At 39.7% G+C, this 26393-nt stretch overlaps 1 protein-coding gene across 2 annotated transcripts in view; it reads right to left on the bottom strand.

Moving 5' to 3' along the window:
* The window catches only part of SCAPER (S-phase cyclin A associated protein in the ER), a 173799-nt gene that overhangs the window by 36138 nt on the left and 111268 nt on the right, over window positions 1–26393 (bottom strand). For both annotated transcript variants that reach the window (XM_075273805.1, XM_075273806.1), the window contains exons 23-26: window positions 16955–17070; window positions 9621–9744; window positions 1591–1820; window positions 983–1138 (exon numbers count right to left, since the gene is read on the bottom strand). In XM_075273805.1, coding sequence (XP_075129906.1) covers window positions 983–1138; window positions 1591–1820; window positions 9621–9744; window positions 16955–17070 — 626 coding nt within the window. The remainder of the gene's footprint in view (window positions 1–982; window positions 1139–1590; window positions 1821–9620; window positions 9745–16954; window positions 17071–26393) is intronic.

Here is a 26393-nt window from a genome sequence, read left to right as displayed (position 1 = left end):
TCTGAGTGGTAAACCAATGGAATTGTGCTATAAACAATACAGGGTAACATAGAATAGCATAGTTGGGCTCTGTTCACACTGTGTTCAGGCTATATGTCGGTATTCTTTGACATTTGCCACTGAAATGCAATCAATTTCTTTTGTATATTCATTGCTGTACACCCATAGTGACTACTCTGCCCATAAACAAAAAATAGACCTGTTTAAGGACTTAGGTATGTGTCAGTGTTCTCTGGCTTTCTATTTAAAAGGCAGATGAGGTAAAAATGAACCTTATTTGTTAATGGGAACAGCAGTGACTTTATTGTACTTAGTAACTAAGAACCACCATGCATCTGTATGCCACCTATATTCCAGATTAACTTCTGAGCGCTGACAATTAAGAATAGGTACAATAATAATTAAATCATTATTACCAAGTATTGTGGTCACGTGGGACAAATGCCAATAAGAACACACAATCCTCTAACTCCAATGCAAGCTCAGTACCTATCAATACCAATAGGATCACTACATGTGTACTGAAATCAATGATGAAAGGCAAAACCTCTTGTGCAATGAGTGAAGAGTGCACAAGTATGAGGCGTTTAGTTGCCGCACGTGGCCAGTAAAAAAAACCCAATACATTCAGTTATTGTCAGTTATTAGAAAAATAAAGGCGGGGGCAGCAAATCACACTCATTGTGGCTCCCACTCCCTGCCATGCTTTTCCAGTACAGTAGCATGTACTGAAGAAAGCGGTACAAGAGCACCATAACACCAGAAAACCATTGTGAATTCACTGAGAAATTTGGTCCAGTAATTAATTACAATAACAATAATAATATTAATATAAAGGGTTTCTGCAATACTAGACAGATGCTGTGACACTCTTGCCAGGTACCTAACACCAGATTACTGATGTAACATAAAGCCTGGCGTAATTCCTCATCGTATAAATTGTAAGTAATACAGTAAAGAAACCACTGGAGAAGGAGCTTACCTTGGAGTCACACAAATGCAAAGTCTACAAAGCTCATGTAAAAGGCTAGTTGCTGCTTGAAGGAACGCTGCTACTTTGGGACTTTCATCAAGAGGACCTTGTATGGAGATGAAGCAGCCAGACAGCTTGTCAATGAGACCAATATTAATTGTGTAACTGTGAAAAGAATAAAAAATCTGGCTAAATGTTTCTTGAAAATGGGTTCTTTGTATTCATTTATTCAAGACACCAATATATATTGATTGCAAATTGCTCCTAGTTCTAAATTTGACTCCTGTAGGTGTTTTCTATGTAGGAGTACATGTTGGGCTGGTGGTCTTTTCTCCAGTGCACTAAGAAGGTAAGGAACTTTTAATAAAGACATTTTAATAGGGCTGATTTATTAAGAGTGGTGTATAGTACACTAGTCCTAATGGCTGTGCAAGAGTGACATGCACCAAAATTGTATGGCTCTTAGTAATTGTGACACAGGTACAGGCTGAAGGCAATGCCAATATGGACACAAACAATGTTAAATATATCAGGGAGCAATGTCCGCCTTCCCTCCACCCATGCAATAATTTGACATCCATAGAAACATCATAAAACTTGATAAAGGACAAACATACCTGATGATATCTTGGACACGGCTACTGAAAGCATCAGTAGGAGACAATTTGGTTTTGGCATCTTGTTTTATTTTTATGTTGTCTGTCTGTCCACTTCCTACCGGAGAACTGATTGTGAGACATGAAAATATTTTTGAGAGTAGTTGGAGGAGTCCTGTGGTCACACCATCAAAGATCTGCTTGTTGAGGCTCCTTACAACAGTGGATTTTTCATCATCTGGAACAACCAGCTATTGGAGAAAACAGACATACCTTGCATGTTATATCTTTACAAGCATTAGATTATACAATTAAAGGGATGTTCCAGGCAGTAAACCTCTCTCCACTAAATAGGTGAAACCTGCTTCCCTATTCAATGCATTCATCACCTATGCAGTGGATAGTTGACAATTGCCTGTATACTCTTTAAGATATGTGCAAAATAATAATTATAATATTGTGTACTACAGGTTCATTTATATCCTAAAAATATCTTATGTCCATACAAGGTGAAGTTTTAGCAAATATGTCAAGAGACATAAATAAAATAAATACATGAAGTCAATGTTCAGGCAATTCCACTAGTACGTTTGATAGTTTTTGTACTCACTGGATTACACATTATTCTTCTCTGGCGGCAATGGAAATGAAACTATTCATCAGATAGGCCCATAGAAGTGAATGGCGAGAACTGTGGTATTCTGTCCACGCAACTTTGACTTATGCCCATCTTTCAAAGCTGAGTGTGGAATAATAATGTTTTATAAGGTCAGCATTGTTATTTAGTGGTCAGTAGTCTTGCCTTACAGCTCTGGAGTCAGGTTTGAGTCCAACCATGGGCAACAACTGCATGGAGTTTGTATGCTCTCCTTGTGTTTGCGTGGGCTTCCTCCCACACTCCAAAGACACATCGGGAATACCCTAATAGTCGGTCACTGTCCCATATAAGGCTCACAATGTCTGTAAATACCTGAGCATATTTATCATTCATATTTAAACAAAATCAATTGTTTACAAATTTTATATAAATTATTTATTTTATTTATACTCCTTACTTGTATAGCACCAGAATGTTCCACAGCGCTTAAGGCTCCGTTCACACGGGATGGCGTATTTTGGTCCTGATTTTGACGTGGGAAGCCGCGTCAGAATAGGATCAAAATGAGCCTGTCACGGCTTCTCTCTCTGGAGTAGGCCCAAATGAATGGGCCTAGTCCGGAGGGTTCTGCGGCTGAATCAGCCGCGGAATCCGCTTGAAGAAAGGACAGCTTGTTTCTTTTTTCTGCTAGTGGGAACAAACCGCTAGCAGAAAAAAGAACGCTAGCGGTCTACACAGACCTCTATTGTGAGGGGACAGATTTCGAGGAGGATTCAGCATCAAAATCCGCCCCCTCTTGCCCCGTGTGAACGACCCCTTACAGATATTATCAGTCACTGTCCCATATAGGGCCACAATCTACGTTCCCTATCAGTATGTTTTTGGAGTGTGGGATCTCATCTCATTTCCACTATGTCACTACCGTACCAAAGTACTAAGAACCTGATTGTCACATAAATCTTAAATCATGTAGAAAAAGTCAGCCCACTTCAGAACCTCACACAAGTAGTTGGAATGAAAAATGATTTCTTGTCTGCCTGAGAAGAACAGAGAATAAAACCTAAGGCTGGCCAGACTGAAGCGACTGTACGGCTTTTAATGACAGATTAATGAAGAGATGTGTTCTGGCCGAGAGAAATGGAGACTGTCAATTTAAGATGTTTCTTTAGTAAACTGGAATTTGGTTTAACTCCTTAAAGTTCAGGGTAAGTCTACAAAATTTTTTTGGTTTAAATATTCTTAGGCGGCTTGTACCTTTCATAGGCAGCATTACATAGAAATGGTCTGAAAAATATAGACTTATATTGTTTTATTTCTACATAATGAAACCAACACTATAAATTCTGCATGAAATTTAATTCCTGTATGTTAAGGGGCTCAAGCCACTATTTTTATGTATTACAACATAAAATATAAATCAGCAAAAATGAGTCACATGCTAAGTTTTGCCTATAAAGCAGTTGCAGATACTTGGCGGTAAACAGAAAAGAGAAGCGCAGTGTCTCCCATAAAGTGATTAAAAGGTTAGCAGCATAAGGCAGGGACCTGCACAATTAAACTATTGTCTGTGATACCCCATATTGCTGAAACATATGTCAGCAGGAGGGAACACGTTACAACAAGATGCTTAAGGCACATACAGACACGTCTTGTCCTTTCAGGTTCTCTGAAGGTTTTTCATGACTTGAAGCATTATTTTTGCCAAAACACAAGGATGTAATCACAGAACCATATCCCCTTGCCCTGAACTGGAGACAACGTAAAATAGGGAGTTACTATAAATTTTCATGCAAACTTTATTGTACTGTTATTATTGACAAGTTATTAATATTAATTGTTTATTAGTGTATAAATACATACATAAATAAAATATATAATATAAATTTAGTAGTGTATACACTACCATTCAAAAGTTTACGGTCACTTAGAAATTTGCTTATTTTTGAAAGAAAAGCACAGTTTTTTTCAATGAAGATAACATTAAATGAATCAGAAATACACTCTATACATTGTAATGTGGTCAAAGACTATTCTAGCTGCAAACGTCTGGTTTTTAATGCAATATCTATACATAGGTGTATAGAAGCTCATTTCCAGCAACCATCACTCCAGTGTTCTAATGGTACATTGTGTTTGCTAACTGTGTAAGAAGGCTAATTGATGTTTAGAAAACCCTTGAAGACCCTTGGGCAAGTATTTTAGCACAGCCGAAAAGAGTTTTGCTGGTTAGAGAAGCAATTAAACTGACCTTCCTTTGAGCTGCTAGAGAATCTGGAGCATTACATTTGTTGGTTCCATTAAACTCTCAAAATGGCCAGAAAAAGAGAACTTTCATGTAAAACTCGACAGTTTATTCTTGTTCTTAGAAATGAAGGCTATTCCATGCAAGAAATTGCCAAGAAACTGAAGATTTCCTACAATGGTGTGTACTACTGCTTTCAGAGGACAGCACAAACAGGCTCTAACCAGAGTAGAAAGAGAAGTGGGAGGCCCCGCTGCACAACTGAGCAACAAGACAAGTGCATTAGAGTCTCTAGTTTGAGAAATCGACGCCTCACAGGTCCTCAACTGGCAGCTTCATTAAATAGTACCCGCAAAACTCCAGTGGTACGCAAAAAGTGCCCAGCAAGCCAATCCAACTTGTGGGAGGGGCTTCTGGAAACATGGGGTGAAATTTCTCCAGATTATCTCAGCAAATTAACAGCTAGAATGCCAAAGGTCTGCAAGGCTGGAATTGCTGCAAATGGAGCATTCTTTGACAAGAGCAAAGTTTGAAGGAGAAAATTATTATTTCAAATAAAAATCATTATTTCTAACCTTGTCAAAGTCTTGACTATATTTTCTATTCATTTTGCAACTCATTTGATAAATAAAAGTGTGAGTTTTCATGGAAAACACAAAATTGGTTGGGTGACCCCAAACTTTTGAACGGTAGTGTATTCTATACAATGCTATCATCCCACTAGTTCCAAGTCTGACACATGAGATCTGATTATGTGTTCACTAGCTCAATATATAGGGGTATTGGCTATAAAGAATGCTTTATTTATTTGCATCTGTCAGTATTAATATTATATTATTATGTTAAAATGCAGCACATGAGAAAACAAAACCAAAGATATATCTATCTTTCTTTTCTTCAAACATGTACCCCATGTTCTTTATCCCAGCAAATGCTCGCAAAATCACTTTAGATGTTAATGGATGTGGCAGGTTCTAGGTCTTTGTTACTATGACAGCAATCAGCAGCCAGGGCAGAGACAGATTCTAGGTCATTGTTATTATGGCAGCAGTGAGCATCTTGGGCCTAGATAGGTTCTAGGTCATTGTTATTATGGCAGCAGTGAGCATCTTGGGCCTAGATAGGTTCTAGGTCATTGTTATTATGGCAGCAGTAGGCACTTTGGGCCTAGACAGGTTCTAGGTCATTGTTATTATGGCAGCAGTCAGCATCTTGGCCCTAGACAGGTTCTAGGTCATTGTTATTATGGAAGCCTTCAGCAGCCTGGGCAGAGATAGATTCTAGGTCATTGTTATTATGGCAGCAGTCAGCACCCTGGGCAGAGACAGGTTCTAGGTCATTATTATTATGGCAGCATTTAGCGGCCTGGGCAGAGGCAGGTTCTAGGTCATTGTTATTATGGCAGCCTTCAGCAGCCTGGGCAGAGGTAGGTTCTAGGTCATTGTTACTATGGCAGCACTCAGCAGCCTGGGCAGAGGCAGGTTCTAGGTCATTGTTATTATGGCAGCAGTCACTACCCTAGGCAGAGACAGGTTCTAGGTCACTGTTATTGTGGCAGCATTCTGCATCCTGGGAAGAGGCAGGTTCTAGGTCATTGTTATTATGGCAGCAGTCAGTACCCTGGGCAGAGAGAGGTTCTAGGTCATTGTTATTATGGCAGCATTCAGCAGCCTGGGCAGAGGCAGGTTCTAGGTCATTGTTATTATAGCAGCAGACAGCACCCCGGGCAGAGGCAGGTTCTCGGTCATTGTTATTATGGCAACATTCAGCAACCTGGGCAGAGCAGGTTCTAGGTCATTGTTATCATGGCAACATTCAGCAGCCTGGGAAGAGGCAGGTTCTAGGTCATTGTTATTATGGCAGCATTCAGCAGTCTGGGAAGAGGCAGGTTCTAGGTCATTGTTATTATGGCAACATTCAGCAGCCTGGGAAGAGGCAGGCTCTAGGTCATTGTTATTATAACAGCAGACAGCACCCCGGGCAGAGGCAGGTTCTAGGTCATTGTTATTATGGCAACATTCAGCAGCCTGGGAAGAGGCAGGTTCTAGGTCATTGTTATTATAGCAGCAGACAGCACCCTGGCCAGAGGCAGGTTCTAGGTCATTGATATTATGGCAGCAGTCAGCACCCTGGGCAGAGACAGGTTCTAGGTCATTGTTATTATGGCAGCAGTGGCTAGGTCTATGACACTGAAACCTACAATATTGTGATGGCCCTAGTATACAGTACTAGTAAATGTCAAATAACAGCTGGTCAGCTGGTCTCTAAAAATACTTATAAGTGATCCACAGCAACAGTCAGCACTGATTGAAAAATTTAACTCTAATTAAGGAGAAATAATCTATGGAGTTGGTAAAAAATGGTAATGGTAAAGGTGTGTGGTTTGCATATGTGTTTGGAATCATAAGATAGCCCTATTTATTTTAACCTTTCCACTGCAAATGATGTGTCGGTATATTAAAGATCATGGCTTTAAAGGGTGCCTTTCACCAGGGTGAGGTATATTAAACCATTTATATAGGTCAGGCTCACTTGAATGTAACACCTTTTTCCTATGAAAATTGATGCCTCTGTTGCCACTATAGGTAAATACGCCTCCTCCATTCTTTGAGTGACAGAATTAGGGAGCTATGCTGAGATCTCACCTGGCACTGTGTTCTATTATAGCAGTGTCGGGAGTAACAGAGCCACCCTCTGTGCTCCAGAAAAAATGAATATCATGGCAACAGACGCACACAGTTTCATGGTGCAAAAGGCAAAATGCAGAAACCAAATAGACCTAGTATAGTCCATTGGGCAACACTGAAGTCAGTCATATTATAGATCCCATACTTTCCACTGGAACTATGTAACAGTAAAGAAATGGGTTAAAGTTGGATGGATACAGTTTCAGTTTAGACTTCTCCTGCAAGAAAACATATATGCATTTCGGATAGAAGATTGTCTGTGGCCATAGCCTGCGGGATAGTTTAACTAAAAACAAAAGCTTTAAGACATCCGCTGTGCAGAAGGAAATCTTTCTTCAGCTCATCAAAAAATCACTTGCTAAAGACTGAGGAACCAGGAAAAAGACTTATACTCTGTCATGTTAGTTTAATAGAGGTATTTCTTATCCGCTTTATTCAGGTGACACAAGGGTCAAGGATCCATTCTTAGTTTAAAGGCATACTCACACAAATCTGTATGAAATAGTAAAAAGTTTTTCTATAGCACAATATGTATTTTTGGATTAATACACAGACACAAATATGAACACATCATACTTTACTACTTTGAAGAGCATTTCCCCTTAGCATGCCTGACTGCAATTATTTGTATTCTTATAATATAACATCTTTTGTTATAACTCTGTGTTGTGCCATTCCACTGTTATTCCTCCGAGAAATGTATGAATAACTTCACAACTGGTCGCTATCAGTCAGGGGGTCATCTTTTCATACTGTCACTGTCCAAAGAAGGACTAAGAGTGACAACTAGGTTTCTAGGAGTAATAGCAGTGGAATAACACAACAAATAAGAAAAAACGGATCCAGAGTAATTTCATAGGGAACGGGGTGTAGGTAGGGTGGCGGTAGCATTCGCAACCAAGTCCATAACACATAAAATATACCACTATTCTAAATGACACATGGTAAGTAAGGGCCCTATTGCATATTTTGCATTAAGGCCCAAGAGCTTCAAGTTAAGCCTGGTGGGAAATACAAGGGTTTACTAAAACAGACATTGTCAGGAAAGGTGACAGGTCCGCTTTCACAATATTTAAAAATATTTTAACGTAATTCTCTAGAGCTTTGTGGAGGTGATAAGTAAGGCCCTGTTCACACAGGGCACGGGACTGCGTATTTTGCTCCTGATTTTGATGCGGGAAGCCGTAGCAGAATAGGTCCAAAATGCGCCTGCCGTGACTGTCGCAGCTTCTGACAGTCACGGCTTTCCGCTCCTGAGTAGGCCCAAATGAATGGGCCTAGGCTGGAGGGTGATGCCGCGAGGCGGACACCCGCCTGAAGAAAGGGCAGCTTGCTTCTTTTTTCCGCTATCGGGAACAAACCGCTAGCGGAAAAAAGAACGCTAGCGGTCTGCATAGACCTCTATTGTGAGGGGCCGGATTTTGAGGAGGATTCAGCACCAAAATCCGCCCCCTCTTGCCCCGTGTGAACAAGCCCTTAGGAAATCTGCTAGAAATCTTGCAATTCTTCTCCTTCCTTCACACTTGCATGTTATGTTTCAGCTTTTTAAAACATTTTTCAGGGTGTTTTTGAGACTCAATTAGGTTGCTATTTTTATTCTAAAAGTAGAATATAAATACACAAGCTTTGAGGTTTTGTTGAAGCAGTTTTGAAGCCAAAACCAATGTGGATCATAAATGGTAAAAACCTATTAAGGAATGATGGCAATTCTCCTTTTTTTTTCAATCCTCTCCTGGTTTTCAGCAAAGAAAAATGACCAATTAGTTACAAAATCATAAGAAGTAAAATGTTTTGGCTGACATTATATGCAGCAGGTCTCAACTGCATGATAGACCAAGACAGTTCAGTACCTGCCCCATGCATGCTGCCCTTAGTATATAACATACACATACGGATGGATGAACTGGTGGATTGAAGAATGTAATGACAGATATTGCACTGCAACATTAAAGGTATTGTACGTAATGAATGTTTCACAGACAAGCAAACAAGGACTCCCATTAAATGTCCCTAAACAATCAAACTTCCGTCTGATCCAAGAGAAGTTGTGTGAATTATTTAAGTCACATACATAGATTTTCAATTACCAAACGACTTGGCTCGAGGACAGATCTGCACACCAAAGTCTGAGGATGAATGCTGTGTCTATATATCATACAATTCTGAGTAGTGATGAATTAGAAATGAAATTTTTAATTAAATATTAAGTGTGCTTTGCAGCTGGTGAGACGCCGGCTTCACAAACTACTTAGAATGTCTCTAGCTTCTGTGCATTGAAAGAGTTGGAAAACAAATCACCAGAACTAGAAGGAAGATTGAGAATTTCTTAACCCAATGTTTTTATAAAACAAAAAGAGTCAGGATGCAAGAAGCTTGACTGGGAATAAATGTTTGGACATGGTATGAATAAGATACTATGTGTTAAGTTCACATCAGAAAATAATGACCCAAAAGTACATTTATAACCAGCTAGAATGAATGGTTATAATAAACCTGAATATGACAACAATAAGAGTCAACTTACCGACAACTGCTGTATAAGGAGCTCCAGAAGGAATGTGATTTTACTGCTCATGAGGACATAAGTGCAGTTCTCTGAACAGTTATTGCAGGTTAACATGTAGATATTCACAGCACTGCAGACAGACCTGGAAAAACAGTAAAAGGTTAGAACTATCTAACTATAATATACATATAATGAAAAATTTAATTAGCACAGCATCCCGAGGAAAACTGTTGCAGATTTCACAATAAATTCTGTATCAAGTGCACTGCAAAATGCAATGTAGTGAATGTGCATTGTCAGATTTATAGCGGATTACACCCTGTGCATTACAAAGAATGAAATTTACTGTCAAAATCCACAAAAAGGATTAAAATGTTGTGAATTTAGAAGCTGCACCACTTATTTTTGTAGCTAGCACTGATATTTTTCAGATGGGAGTTACAAAATGTGCTGTGGATTTTCTTGGTGCAATTATGGATGCAATATCTGTAGCATTTCTGCTCCAGGTAAATGTAGCAATGCAGTAGCCATAATAGGTAAGGTTGGCAGTCAAGTATTTTCTAATCTGGTATGGATAGGATCTATACCTGGACGACTAAAAACCCATTTAAGACATTTAAGAAAGAATAAAAAAATAAATAAGTGAGGGCTGCAGTCCAGAGCAGCGCTGGGAGTCACATTCCTGTAGACTGCAGTTGGTAAATTTTAGTATAAGAGTCTATGTGTAGCTCCAGCTTACAGTTGTCCAGACAAATACTGAGAGACAAATATTATTCTTATATATATATTATTCTTTGTATAATGAAAAGTTATACAATTTCCCAATATACTTTCTGTATCAAATCACCATAGTTTTCTAGATCTCTTTGCTGTCATTCATTCAGCTTTCTTGAATTGGATAAAAATTAGTATGGGAACAGGATAAGGACCTGCTCCATATTTTGCAGATCAACGATCTGTTAAAATATGGACACATGTATGGCGCCATAGAAAATAACGGGTTTGTATACTAACCACAAACATGTGGACAATATACGGAAAGCAATTATGGTCATGTGAATAGGGCTTAAGGCTGGAGAACTGCATGCAGTTTTTAACGAGCCATAAGTAATTGAGTAATGACTGGTTAATGGTTGTTATCATACTGGTTCATGCATAGTAACATGTGTGGCTCATGACTGCAATTAAAAACTGCATGTAGCTCTTCAGTTTTTTTTTTTTTTTTTAAAAAAAGGGCAATGTAAACATAGCCTAATGCTTACTGATGTGCAGTTTGCATTCACAGTTTGTACAGATGAGATTCACCCGTACAAGTTATGTGGCCATACCCATGTCAATCTGCAGTAGAAACTGGGCAGTTTTTGTCTTACGAGCAAAGCCACTATGTATACAGAAACCTTAGCTATGTTTGTGAGATTCTAGGTGAATTTGGGCTAAACAGGCACATATCTCAGACTGAGTAGCACATAGGCACAAACACTTCTTTAAGATGTAAAGGCTAGGTTACTGGATAATACCATGAGCTATAAAATAATAAGTGCATTGCAATTTTTTATGGTACAAAAAAACCCCTACAAGGATAAAGTGGTGTTATCAAGCCAACATTGAGTGAACACTGAAGAGAGGTGCATGACCTAGGAGCCGGACTCCTCCCTTCCATCTGGCACAGCAGCCAGTTTACCATCTGTCTCAGACACAAAATACAGAGCTCACAGTCACAATGGTCATGTACTAGACATGTACGCCCATAAATCAAGCCTAGAAAGACTGCAGGTATGACCACATCAGGAAAGCTATCAGAAAAGGCATGGGCTCCTTTCTGTATTACTCATATATAGTCAGGTTTTGCTTTTGTCTCAGTAAAATTTTGCATCAAGATTGCGGAACTTAGAAAGTATAACTCCTATGCAACACTTACATTACTCATGGGCCTTTCACACCTCCTGTCACGCCCTTCCCTTCCTGACTTCTCCTTCGTGCTCCATGGTTCTATTCCCCGCTACTTCCACCCCACCTCACATTGTTCTTAGTCGCATTATACTTTGTGGCTTGTTGCTCTGCGGTCCTCTTCCCCATTTCTTCTTGTTTTTTTTTGGGGGGGTTTTCCACCAAAAACTTCAATAAAAACCTTTAATGTTAAAAAGTGACGGTGGATCTAATACGACGGATGTCGGGAAGGGCTTAAACTACTGAAACAAGGGATGGAAGAAGAACGGTTTTTTACCTCCTGGTCACAGTGACTGCACTCTGGGGTGCAAGAGAAATTGGAGGAGGATGAAGAACCAGGTTTGGGTGATCGTGGTGGAGGACCTGGTTGTTTTAGGCGACAGGAGAAGAAACATGTTTCTTTGGATGCAGAGGGGGGCTTGATATTTCTCAAGATGATTGAGGGGGGGCTTATCTGTCTCAAGACGATTGTGATGACGATGACCATGGTGACCAAGAAGACCAAACATGGTAGGGTTCTGATTCCACAAACACATTAGCTAGCATAGCAGGACACAGGTTTCATACATAATTACCAGTGTATTATTAGCATGAAGAAAAATGAAGAGTAATTTATTACTGTACTTTTAGACCCTTATTATAAAGCCTAAATGGAGGAATTTTTCCCTGCTTATTTCTATATTATCAGGATAGGCTGCATATGCATCTTGACGCAGCTTTCAGGGAGACCAATGCCAGTGCAAACCACGTTTGCCCAGGACACCTCTGCCCACACTCATTTAGAACTACCCCACCTCCGCCAGTACCACAGCTATATGGAAAATCAGTGGCGGCAAGTACAGTATTTGGAGCATGATAAACCAGAAATTTTTCACTTTGCAACTCCGAACAGAGACAAAGCAGGTAACTGACACCTCGCTGCATTTTGTCAAAATGAATCAGGCATGGATCCATTTGAATTTTCACACGCAGTGAATAGATCTGTCACTGCATCTGTCTTCCTGTATCATGTTTCATTTACTGTACTGCTGATGCTGCCTGCTTTCTCTACGAGTCAGTCTTCATGTCCTGTGACCTGCTCCATCACATTCTTTTCCATACAGTACTACCACAGCTATCAATACTCAGCCAGTCATCTCCTGCAACCTGGGTCCATCATGTTGGTTTCCATACTGTACTGCTATTCATGTGGCCACATCTAGTACTACTCAGCCAGATATCTCCTGCTCCCTAGTTCATCACATTCTACTATTCCAAAGTGTGGGTGCCAGAATACTGGTATAAGATAAGATAAGATAAGATAATCCTTTAATAGTCCCACCTTGGGGAAATTTCAGCGTGTTACAGCAGCATAGTAATACAGATACAGGATAATACAGAGTAATATGTTACAGACGTAGACACAGATAAGCTGAGAAGAGAAGATATACTAGGATATACTAGGTATATATATTACTCAAAAAATAAATAAATAAAACCATGTCATTGATTATTACAATGCCAATACAGTTTGTATCCACCGCCTAACATTCGTTTCCACATAGATATATACTTCATTTTCACTGTGACATTTCTTTGGCTGTGTTTGCCTTGAACAGCTAGAAATGGGCCAGACAGAGTTCTAGGAGACCTGACAATTCATAAGCTGATTTGTGACAACCATAGTCAATCTGAAATCATTTCAAAGCACAATACATACAAGACATTTTTTTTAATGTAGATTTAGAGCCCCGAATTGGGATCACAATGCACATTTTTATTTTATTTTATTTTTTTTCATTTAAGTATGTTTTTGTAGAATGGGAGGAAATCCACGGGGAGAACATACAAACTCCTTGCAGATGTCGTTCCTGGTGGGATTTGAACCCAGGACTCCAGTGCTGCAAGACTGCAGTGCTCACCACTGAGCCACCGTGTTTCCCCTAATTTGGGTTTCTGAAAAGAAATTATGGAGCTCTTGCATACTGCCCTACTTCATGCCACACTTGCACCTTTCTTATCCTCTAATCATTCATAAAGTAGTATACTAGTCTTGTCTAAAATTTTGCTGAAGCTTGACCTTATTTTAGGAACTATATATTAGCTGTATACCTCACCCACAGGCTGTCCAGACAGCATTATGTTGTTGTAGTACGGACTGGAAGCCTCACTACCAATATATTAATCCTATTACAAAAGAACCAACAACCACCTGTTCTTAGTCTGTGTCATAAAAACTTTTAGAAATGTTGACAAATGCAGATGAGAATATCGTATGATACATTTTCATTCCCAACTGCAATGTAATAAAATGCTGAAAGAAATATTTATTAAAATAGAGAATACCATATACTCAAGAATACTCAATTTGGAAACCTATTTAACCCCTTCCAAGTAACCTAACCCTATAACTTTTTTACTTTTCTGTTCACAGAGCCATATGAGGTCTTAAAGGGGTTGTCCCATGAAAAGCATCCTATCTATACTGCTAGTTTATGTGGATTTAAGACTTTTCCTAAATACATTGCTTTTTCAAAACTGCTTTGTTTGGCCGCTATCTTAATTTATTCACTTCATTGTTTACACTAGTTTCTATGGCCACGGGCTTATCTGCTCAGTTCCCAAGTGATGTAGCTCCCTGCTCTCAGGGAGAGAAGGAGGGGCTGAGTGCTCAGCAGCAGCTCTGAGCTGTGTATGTCTGACAAGCAACGAAACTCCTCAGAAAGGGGAGGGGGAGGTGAGAGCTCTGGCATTACTGATTCTGGTTTAATTGAATTTGGCTAATAAGGGCTGAGATAAGGAGTCTGTTACCTCTGTATGTAATGCAAGCTGACTCAAATCCAGCTCTGCTACATCAGCTTCATACTGTGGTAATGCATTTACAACCAATCCCTCATTACTCACTGCAAACATAGCAGATAGCAGAGCAAGTGAAACACCCCCCACAAATGTGCCGAGAAAACCAGGAAGTGAACAGAGCATACAGCCTGCAGGTTGGTGAACAAGGGTTATGGGAAAATTATTTATTATGCTTACTTATATAGCGCCATCATATTCAGCAGCGCTTTACAGATATTGTCAGTCACTGTCCGATATAGGGCTCACAATCTACAGTCCCTATCAGTATGTCTTTGGTGTGTGGGAGGAAACCGGAGTACCCGGAGGAAACCCACGCAAACACGGGGAGAACATACAACCTCCTTGCACACCCCCTTTAATGTTTGTGGGCCAAATTGATCTTCATAATGGTACCATTTATTATTCTGTACAATGTACTGGGAAGCTGGAAAATCAGGTATTTGTGTGACATTCTTACAGGCTTTGTTTTTATGGCGTTCATTGCGCAGCCAAAATGACATGTCACCTGTATTCTACGGTATGTTTCCATGGATTCTATGGATACCAAATTTATATACACTTCTCAAGAAAATAAAGGGAACACTTAAGCAACACAATGTGACTCCAAGCAACTCTGATTGACAATTAATTTCACATGATGTTATGCAAATGGAATAGACAACAGATGGAAATTATTGGCAATTATCAAGACACACTCAATAAAGGAGCAGTCCTGCAGGTGGGGACCACAGACCACATCTCGGTACCAATCCTTTCTGGCTGTGTCTGTCAGTGTAGTGTCCAGAGGCTGGAGGCGCTACCAGGAGACAGGCCAGTACACCAAGAGACGTGGAGGAGGCCGTAGGAGGGCAAGAACCCAGCAGCAGGACCGCTACCTCTGTCTTTGTGCAAGGAGGAACAGGAGGAGCACTGCCAGAGCCCTGCAAAATGACCTCCAGCAGGCCACAAATGTGTATGTGTCTACACAAACGGTTAGAAACTCCATGAGGATGGTATGAGGGCCCAACGTCCACAGATGGGGGTTGTGCTCACAGCCCAACACCGTGCAGGACGCTTGGCATTTGTCACAGAACACCAGGATTAGCAACTTGGCGCCCTGTGCTCTTCATAGATGAAAGCAGGTTCACACTGAGCACATGTGACAGACGTGACAGAGTCTGGAGACGCTGTGGAGAGCGATCTGCTGCCTGCAACATCCTTCACCATGACTGGTTTGGCAGGGGGTCAGTAATGGTGTGGGGTGGCATTTCTTTGGAAGGACGCACAGCCCTCCATGTGCTCGCCAGAGGTAGCCTGACCGACATTAGGCACTGAAATGAGATCCTCAGACCCCTTGTGAGACCATATGCTGGTGTGGTTGGCCCTGAGTTCTTCCTAATGCAGGACAATGCCAGACCTCATGTGGCTGCAGTGTGTCAGCAGTTCCTGTAAGATGAAGGCATTGATGCTATGGACTGCACTGCCCATTCCCCAGACCTGAATCCGATTCAGCACATCTGGAACATCATGTCTCGCTCCATCCACCAACGTCACGTTGTACCACAGACTGTCTAGGAGTTGGCAGATGCTTTAGTCCAGGTCTGGGAGGAGATCTCTCAGGAGACAATTCGCAACCTCATCAGGAGCATGCCCAGGCATTATAGGGAGGTCATACAGGCACGTGGAGGCCACACACACTACTGAGCCTCATTTTGACATGTTTTTGACATTACATCATCCTGTATTATGTTTTTCCACTTTAATTATGGAAGTGACTCCAAATTCAGGCCTCCATTGGTTAATAAACTTGATTTCCATTGATGATTTTTGTGTGATTTTGTTGTCATCACATTCAACTTTGTACAGAACAAAGTATTCAATGAGAATATTTCATTCATTGAGATCTAGGATGTGTTATTTAAGTGTTCCCTTTATATTTTTGAGCAGTGTAGATTTATTTACATTTTAACTACTTAACAAAAAACTTTGCAAAATAACATTGTTTTCATAAAGTCGCTATAGTTTGAGACCTGGAACTTTTTTATATTTCCGTGTATGGGAATGCATAGGGAGTCTTTTTTTGAAGGGCCAGGTGCACTTTTTAGTTACGCCATTTTGGGGAACATCTATTGCACTTTTTATTCAAATTTTTAACAGAGGCAAAATGGTGAAAAAACAGAGTTTGGCACTTTCGATTTTTTTTCCCACTACGATATTCACCACACGGGAAAAATATTTTTATAATTTTGTAGAACAGAGTGAGCACTGATCACAGGTATTAGCGTTGTGTCTCTGTTGTATAATACATCACAATTACTTGATTGAGACTGAGATGTAGAAAGAATGTACAGTATGTAAAACTGGGATCACAAACGCAAAGCAGAGACAAGCAAACACAGCATCCCCTTCATACAACTGAGCTGGAAAGATCTCAGTAACACAATACATTTTTTTACATCCTATATAATTAGGGTCACAATAACAGAAAACATAATGCCCTGCTCAGTAACTGTAAATCTTTGTCTTCCATTATGAAATATGTTTATATACTTATGATCTACTAATACAGTAAAACAATAGGCACTTACTTGAAAGGGACACGGGAAGATGTACTGGAATTACTTGGAGGAGTCATTATTTGCAGGATCTGTTCCAGAACTGATAGCCCACCAGCAGCCCGGAACGATATCTGGTCAGAGGAATTCTATAAAGAGGGAAGAATAAGCATGCTAAGTCCACTGATAGAAATGAGAATAGAAAGTAAGAAACACAAGACATAAAAATGAAATTTCAGCACTGACAGAATATAAATTGCTGTGTCTAATCCAAGTACAGACTTAAAAAGACAAGAGATTGAAACCTGAAAACTTTACTTGTACTACCGACCTAGAAGAGCCATGAAATGGGGCAGTCATTTAAGGAAGCAATGAATTGCTGCTATATGAAATGATCTCTTATAGGGGTTGTTTTCTTGCAACCTATTGTAGAGTCCCCAGTATATCAAGTATTCACAATTTACTAGATCATTAGTTATGCTTAGAAACTGTAATGTTAAATTATCTAATTCAATGACTTATGGGAAAAATATGGAAATACTATTCTGCATTATATTTCTATTCTTGAAGCTACACCAGATTGATGGACTCTGGCCAGAGCTATCCAATATTTCATCTCCCTGACCCAGCATTGTGTTTCATTAAATCCAGTTTTCCCAGTGGGCTGTGTCATTTGTTAACTGGTACTTTTGATGGGGCGTGTTGCAGGAGCGCAGACCATTACTCCTGCTATTCTGTGATATGCAAAGGTGTACAACCTCTGAAAATAAAACTATATCTGAGCAAATCTCACATTCTGATACATATTTTATATTGCTAGCTAGCTTGCCTATGTATTTCTCTGCTAAGGTTACATATGAGAGGATGCTTTTCTGACACGATTACTAGGTATGACTGTTTCCTGCATCATCATCTTCTGCTTTTAGATTTCATTCTATAAATAATATTCCGTACCAAAACAATCCTGCATAATAAAATGATATAAAATGTGCTAAGAAAGGCGATGACATCGTTGTGATTATTAGTGGGGAGGATTAGGAATTAGTTCACATTTGAGATCATGATCTGATGTTATATAATAAATAGCGTGGTAACACAATAATACCCAAACTTTGACTTTCTACTTTTACTTAATAGACAAATTACTTTGTTAGGAACTACATATTAAGCTAATTGCAAATAGTACTGTCAATAGCATACTGATAAGATTTTTCTTAAAGCCCACCAAGCTAGGAACAGTATTCACATACTGTGTGTCTGTTTCTTTTGTTTTTTTTAACTTCCATGATGTAATTAGGAAGTCAGTGCCTCAGTCATGCATACCAATAGAGGGCGCTCACTAAGGGTGTGCAAGTCTATCTTCCATGATGTAGATAGACTTGCACATTCTCAGTGAGCGCCCTCTATTGGTGTGCATGATTGAGGCACTGACTTCCTAATTACATCATGGAAGTCAGATTTGCATATTCTTCCCATGTTCCCTTGCACAGTGGAGCGGTCATGGCTTAATAAGACTCCACACACCTAAATGGTGGTCTCTCCCTATGGAGTGACGATATCCCCCAACCCTGTTTTTTTTTAAATGATCCAGTTAGTGTCCGTTTTTATACAGACCTCTTTTCTTTTTTACTTCTTGTTCTGATTTTTGAGCGAATGTGGCAAAAAAGTACAGAAATAACAGACGGCATAATGGAGGACTGTCCATTACCATCCACCATACGTCCATTAGCCGTAGACATTAATATTAAAAAAAATAATTCACACTTCACTTCCGTCATTTTGAGTGGAGCCAAAAGTCCTGCACCCTGCCTTATAATCTCTGCCGAAAAACTCACCCCTTGAAGAATTTGTTGATCGTGGATGCTAATGGATGACAGAACAAATCCCATTGAAATTAGTGGATTTTTGACCAATCTGTTAGTGTATACAGTTAACATTTTCTAACGAATGCTAACAACGGACCCTGAGAATGTTAAAGTGAACGCCCATTTAGGATTGATTGGGTCTTTCATGATTAGGAAGTGATATATATAAAGAAGCGCAACCTTGTGATACGCCATCAGTTTACAAGGTGGGAATATTTCTTGCATCTTAGTTTGCATAAACTCAATACACCTTGTAATCCCAGTCTTCAGAAGAAGCAGCAGCTAACCATTGAACTAGCCCACCACCGTTTAATGAGTAAACTTTGCCCACAAAGCTAAGCTGTTGTACCACGGCTAGAATTCCCCCAAGAAGAGTGTTGTGTATCTGTGTAAGGTCTTCACATGTCACTCAGTGATGAGCTGCGTCCTAGAATCTCCTCTGTGTGTGGCAAGCCCAGCTAAATGGCCCTCAGTCTCCCAGGTCGGCCGTGTGACTGACAGCAGACTAATAAGCTTACATGCCGCCTTTCAGTAACACTGCCAGAAGAGGGATAACAGGGAGACGACCTGAATTACACTGCATGGGGATCCTTCCAATTTTGACTACAAGTTACAATTACCTTAGCTAATGAAAAGAACAACAGCTGTTAATATGAAGGGGGGTTTCCTGGGCGAGGGGTTAGGGCAGCTTTTGTACTTGACTTGAGAACAGAAGGGATTGGACAATTTAACCCTTGCTTAAGAGAACAAGAAGATATAAAAGATCATTTTCTAATACTGAAGCTAACAAATAAAAAAACAAGGAACATACCCAAAATCCAAAAATCCAATACATGGCTAGCTAGCTGAACAGCTAAAGCTCTATAGCAAATACAGAATATTGTAAGTTTTTAAAAGACATCTACATTATTATTTTTTCTGCTTCTTATATTAGTGCCCAGCAGAACTGTATGGAGATTACCAAAATTTACATAAATCCTTGACCACAGTGAGGCTTAAAATCTCATTTCTGCATTAAGAATACACTCAAGGATAAATGTTAAAGTTAAGCCAATTCAGCTACCAGTATGCTTCAGGAGTGTGGGAGGTAACTGGAGAACCTGGAAGAACCCCACGCTAACAGATGTTTCCAGAAGCTTCTTTATTTGGCTGTCCTTACTACACAATACAACCTTGTCATTTTGACCTATAGAAATCAATTAAACTAATAACTGTACGAGGAGGCAAGCCTCCAACCTTAGAGGGGGCAGTGAGGGCTAGGGGCTGGTGTTTTCTAAACTGAATTGCAAATGTGAACATGGCCTTGGCTGCAACAGGTCACTCTCTAGTCTACATATCAGACCTATATACCCCCAAACCACCTTCTCAGTACATAGAAAGCACATGGCCTACTATTTGTCATGTGCTAACATGTTTCATGCATGGTTTCAACCTGAAGCTACATGATTCCTTGTACAGTCTTCTCATGCCTCCTACTGCCTGAAAGGGGGAAGAACCTAATTCAGACATCACATACCTCCAAAAGACCATTATAATGGACAAAAAGGCCTTTGACTACTTCAGCACCTGTAGCTACATGGAATCAGATGTAGTTAACCAAGCAAGTAATGGGAACTACATTTCCGAAGTATGATAACCTGCATGATACTCAGGCTAACGTGTCCATATACCTTGGATAGCCAAAAGCTTGTTCGGTCGACTGAGAACCCTACCAGGTTCCCTATAGACATAGATGCACACTCAGCTTGTGTTCTGAACAGGGTCAGGAAATAATCCACTGCTGGACTCTTCCATGAGAACACAGGATGGGGAATATTAAAATCAGACATGGGAAGAGTAATGGGAAGAGTTAGGGCAACCTCATTAGATGGTACTACTGAAATCTGCAAGTTCTGCTGTAATTAATCTAATGTGTATAGGAACCTAGAGAAGTATCTGGTAGGCTTGCAGTGGACCTGTCATGTGCTAGACGCATGGGTTTACAGCTCTTTACAAAAAAACAGTTCTGAAAATGTACGGTAACCAGTCTTCTATCTTTGTTTCCATCACATGGCCACTACAGATTTATATAGTATATAGTATATGATAAATGTAGAGAAGCTGAGCTATGTGTCATATATCAATCTATATCCTTTGAAGCAGATTTTTCAGAATAAAAAGCATAGTAAATCCTGACAGGACTCCTAGAAGAGACAGTGAGAGTCCTGCTTACCTTGCCTGTAGTGATTGACAACTCTGCTTGCATCAGTGTATCAAGTTGTGTCGAGAGGTTATTGGCAGTACTGTAGTTGAGCCAGATTAGGGTGAGGGATAGTTACATACACCTTCCATACTAAATACAAGGGTATGAAAGGGATTGTCTATCCGATATACATATCTATCAATGAGTCAACTCTAGCTTTGTTCTCCACTAGGCCTGATGAAATATAGAGCGTAGACTGGGGGTTATCGTATTTTTATTGTGTACAAGGGTGGTTAACGCTCTCATTGGATAGTTTTTAATTAGTTCAAATAAAGGTTTTATTTTATATATTTAGTTTTGTAGGATGCCCCTTTCAGATTTAATACGTAATTTGGAAGTCCGTTCACCTTAGATTGGGGTAAGAAGGACTCTCATTGTCTCTTCTAAGAGTCCTGTCAGTATTTACTTTGAAATCATGCTCCAAATCATAATACCTATCATACTCTGCTCTCAGATAGGGCTGCATAAATGACCTGAGAATATTGCTTTCAATAGATAAATATATCAGCAAAAATCCTGCTTCAAAACGCACCAGTTCTCACTTTTGTTTCAAGGTCCTTGGAAGAAAATAACAATGTAAGAAATGTCATTGCACAAAGCACGACATGTAAATGTCCATCTACCTGCCTCCATCCATCACTTCCTATATCTCTCAATCATCCTGTACTTCTCACACTACTGCTGCTAAGAGAATAGACAAGTGTTGGATTCTGGGAAGAAACCTGGTGCAGCTCATCACGGATCATGTTTGCGTCTGTGATATTTCTTTGAGAGGTCATTTTGATTACAGGAAATCTCACCCCAATATGTTTTATAAGCGTTGTGTTAATGTTTAAATCAAATTGTCTCATTTCTCCTTAATAGGATCACGGTGAAGTAACAAGCCGGTCACCTCATGACTCTGTAATAAGGCGGCATCGGAACCTTAACTTCATTACAGTCCAGGCGGCAGTTTCAATTTAATTAGATGCTCAATGGAAACCTCTGCCAACTTTTTGATTCGTTGTGACTTTTTACAACATATTTACCCTTTTATGGGCAGAAAACCAGTAATAGTTATTCCATAGATACAACATTCCAATAAGACATTTATCAAATCCCAGGTTCAGAGATAAATTAGAAGAGTACAGATTGTTCAAGAAGGCCACCGGGCACAGATCTAGGAGCAGGTGGAATCTGAATGTGAACTCTGGAGCTTCCAACGGAAGCACAGCCTGACTTGCATCAGCAACAAGGCAAGCTCCTGAATGTCCGCAACTATCTGATTCATTCCTATGCAGTTCTGGTCAATTTCCTGAATAAGTGCGGACAGACATAAATATTTCAAAGTAAATCAGGTTACTATAACTCACACTTACAAAGCCAGATCCTGGAGCTCTTAACATCATTTATTAATACTTACTGTAAACAGACAGAACGACCGCATGAAGGGCAGGTACACACACGCAACACAAAGGCAGCACAAGTAGATAAATAGGGAAAAATGCAAGTATGTCATAGACAATTTATAACAACGTCAGTCAAAATTTATGAGAAAGGTTATATTCAAGAATAAACCCGGAAATGTTGCTGAAATAGTTATTTTAATAATATTAAATGTAATGCATTTTAAACAGAATTAAAAAAGTCATGAAAAAAAAATGAAAAACTATTTTATACTCCAATATTTTATTACAGAATAAGAATCCAATAACCACACTATAAGCAATGGGATTGTAAATGAGCCACATAAAGACTACGCTACAACCCTACCAATCAAAAGCATGGGAATTCAGATCACATAAAAATGGCCATAAGCAAGAAATTTTTGTTTGTGAACTCTGTTCTAAGGGTCCATTCACACGAAGAAAAATGGTGAGGCACTTGGTATGGAATTTGAAAAAAAAAGCCTCCCATTGACTTCAAGGGGTTCCTTTTTCTGATAGAGGAACCCATTGAAGCTAATTGGAGAAAAAGGAACCCATTGAAGTCAATGGGAGGCTTTTTTTTTTCAGCGCTGAAATTCCACACCAAATTCCTCACCATTTTCCTCCGTGTGAATGGACCCTTAGGTAAACAGATGTCAACCGACTGTCCACTAAACAATTGGAAATAATAGAAACCGAGAAGGAAAGGTTTAATTCTTCACATGTCTGAACCGAAGGTTCTCACCAAAAATAAGGGGCACCAATGTTGTCTGCTTATCCAGCTATCCCCACAGAAATGATGGCCCATGTATGAGTATACGTTATTTTATTTAATCCCATTCCCATCATTAACCTCATTTAAAAACAAACCCTGGACAATCCCTTAAACAGACATAAAAATACCAGGTTCACAAAATGTTCTCGTTGAAACCGCCATTTAAGATGCTAAAGATAGACAAAAGTATCTAACAATAAAGATAAGAATCTCGCTGCTACTTGAGAAATTCCTTGTATTATCCACAACAAATCAATCAGGTATCTAGACAATCATTTTTTCTGTTTTATGCGAATGTCAGGTACAACAAATATCAATCAATATCAAGCCTTGGTAAAAGCACTTCCCCCATTTTGCCCAGGTGTTTTTAATTAGCAGGAGACTGCAAAAAGGGACCCACCTACTTAGCTCTCAGTCCTCTGACTGGGGCAATATGGTAAGGGGAATTTTTGAGATCTGTTCACACGCTGCGGTGCTGCGTGGTGTCTGCTGCTCCTGTGGTGCTGTTCCCGTGGGACGGCGCGGCCCAGAGCCTGGGGGCTTGGTCTGGTGGCAGGGGTGTTGCCAGACCAATGGGTCGCTCGCCCTGCGGCGCTGTGTTGCAGTTGTGGTGGTCGCTGTGCAGAGCCACGCCCCGTAGAGTAGGGACCCACTATAAAGAGGTCGCCATGAAGTGGCTAGTGGGCTTATGCACATTGAACAATATGTATACTAAGAACCTCATGTTCAGTATTGTAAAATTTGCTGAGAAGCACTAGATCAATGTATAAGGTTGGGATGTGCGGGCCATGTTTTTCTCTTTTTGTACAACAAATATCAATGGCAGCTTCAGACGTACTGGTCAACTTTAATGTCAAATGCCAGTACTTGAGTAGCTTTACCTTGACATGAACATCTCAGATCAGATCCGATTATCAAAAACTACTTTAATCTTCTTTTACAAACTAAACTCTGTTATCCAATCTGTACTAATCTATTTTCGCTACCAAACCTGGTTAAGCTGCCAGCACTGCGCCATGCATGTCACTCAATATAACTCTTATTTCCACTCATGCATACCGGTAACTTAGTTTTATTATTCAGAAGACAAAGGCCTACAGAACCGAAACAGAACAGTGTAAGAATATTTGTATGGCTCTAACAACTACGGATTGTACCTACTGAGAGAACACACTTAAATAGTACTGTAAACTTGTATTAAAATAAGAACTAAGAAGAAACACAGAAAAGTAAGAATGTGATAGGATCCATTCATGTCACTTTTTCTTTTTCCATCTGTTTATAAGATCTGATGCAAATGAATGACCATTCCTTGACATAGATTAGTGTTAATAAGAAAAAAAATCTTTTTATTTTTTATTTTTAAAGACACAAAGATATTGTATACCATATCTATGACAAAAATGGACAGAAACGGATTCTTTTTTTTTCTGATCTCAGTGTAACCAGAAAGCTATCCGTTTGCATCTATTAAACAGATCGGCTAAATGGATGTAAAACCATGAAATTAACTCTCCTTTATTATATAAAAGCAGTTTTCTGCATTGACTTCCTTTGGTGCCTGTAGTTTGGTAGAGGCTATGCTGAGGTTATGGAAGTTTTAACATGTTGCTAGTAAAGAGCTGGGCAGAGTCTCCTGTGTACCATCATTATGATGCAGCTTATAAAGCAGTCCATTTAGCAAGTGAAAAGCTATTGTCCTGCACTCCCAGCCTCCCCTGAGAGCATTCTCTATCTGATCTCCGTGATTAGCAATGGTATATAATGCATCCGGTCCATGTTCTGAGCAGCACAGCCCAGCCTCTTCCTACATGATAACTCTCCAGGGAAATTCAATTAACAGTGTCAACCGTACTCCCTTTAGTCAATAGCTCACACCATCAGGACTCTTCCTACCGCCCACTACACAATAGAATTACAGGCCAGGTTTATAAATGATCTTATAGAGGCATGGGTGTACACTGGTAAATCCTTCTGCTGAAAGGATATTGATCCCTCTCTACAAATGGATGGTGCTCTGGGGATTGTAAAGAGATATTTCACAACAAGTACAAAGAACAACTCTTTAGAAGTTACACAAATGAGTGGAATGCAGTAGTATAATTTTTTAGAATGCCATGGACTACCAAAATAAATGCACTGGTTTGGGGTGGGTGTGTAAAGCGGTATTATTATATCCCCGCGGAAGTGGTAAGATAATTCTAATGTAGATTTGCTAGGAATGGAAAAAAACCCCATATACTAATGGTTTACATTTACTGAACATCAAATAATGGTTGTAATTGATACAATTGTCTTATGAAGAGGAATCGCTGCTAGAGATCACCTATGAGTTGCTGGAAAGATCTCACTACACTGAACTAAACAGCAATTTTTTATGTAAAAAAAATTCCAATTTCAGCAAAAGAAAATTCTTGAAACTGATGGGCAATGTCTGTTCTAATGACTGGATCAAGTCATAGAAGCCGTAAGTAAAAAGTAGTGTTATATGAATATCTGTACTAGCAGCAAAGGAAAAATAAAAAGTAATAATAAAAGAACATAAAAAGTAACGCTGACCTTTTCTTATATGGCAGATGACTCAAATGGAAATTTGGCTCAGTTTGCTTGTTGGGGCCTGCCTATGGCTTAACAGTAAAACAGTAATAAGTGATAATACACTGCAGTTCACAAATACTGCAGTGTATTCTATGAGCAGTGAAGAAATTGCAGAGTCAAGTTCCATAGATGGACAAAAAAGACAGGTGCTGCTCTGCTAATTCCAGTACGGTTGGAATTTTTTCACTAGTCAACACCATTTCCAAGCAACCAATGCTGTTAATTTTGGGGCCTGATATGCTATTTAGTCTCTGTACTGTCAGGAGGGGGGTGTCAGGCAGGAGTAGACAAAGGGTGTGATTCTGAACTCTCACACTGGCTGCCTCTGACTGGAGCTCTGAATTACACCCCCTGCCTGACACTGCCCTTCTGACATTATAGAGCTTAAATAGCACATCAGGCACCAAAACTACCTGTACTAGTGGAGGGTGGAGGGACTAAAGAAAAAAATTGCAGCTGCACTGGACTCAGTGTAGCTGAGCCCACTAACAGATGCTAAGAACATGAATTGGTGGAGGTGGTAAAAGATCCTCTTATAAAAAAAAATAATGACAAACAAACAAAATCAAATTGTTCTAATTAAAAT

Source organism: Leptodactylus fuscus, chromosome 5 (assembly GCF_031893055.1).
Source record: "Leptodactylus fuscus isolate aLepFus1 chromosome 5, aLepFus1.hap2, whole genome shotgun sequence".
Taxonomy (NCBI): domain Eukaryota; kingdom Metazoa; phylum Chordata; class Amphibia; order Anura; family Leptodactylidae; genus Leptodactylus; species Leptodactylus fuscus.
This window is presented reverse-complemented; position numbering and strand designations above follow the sequence as displayed.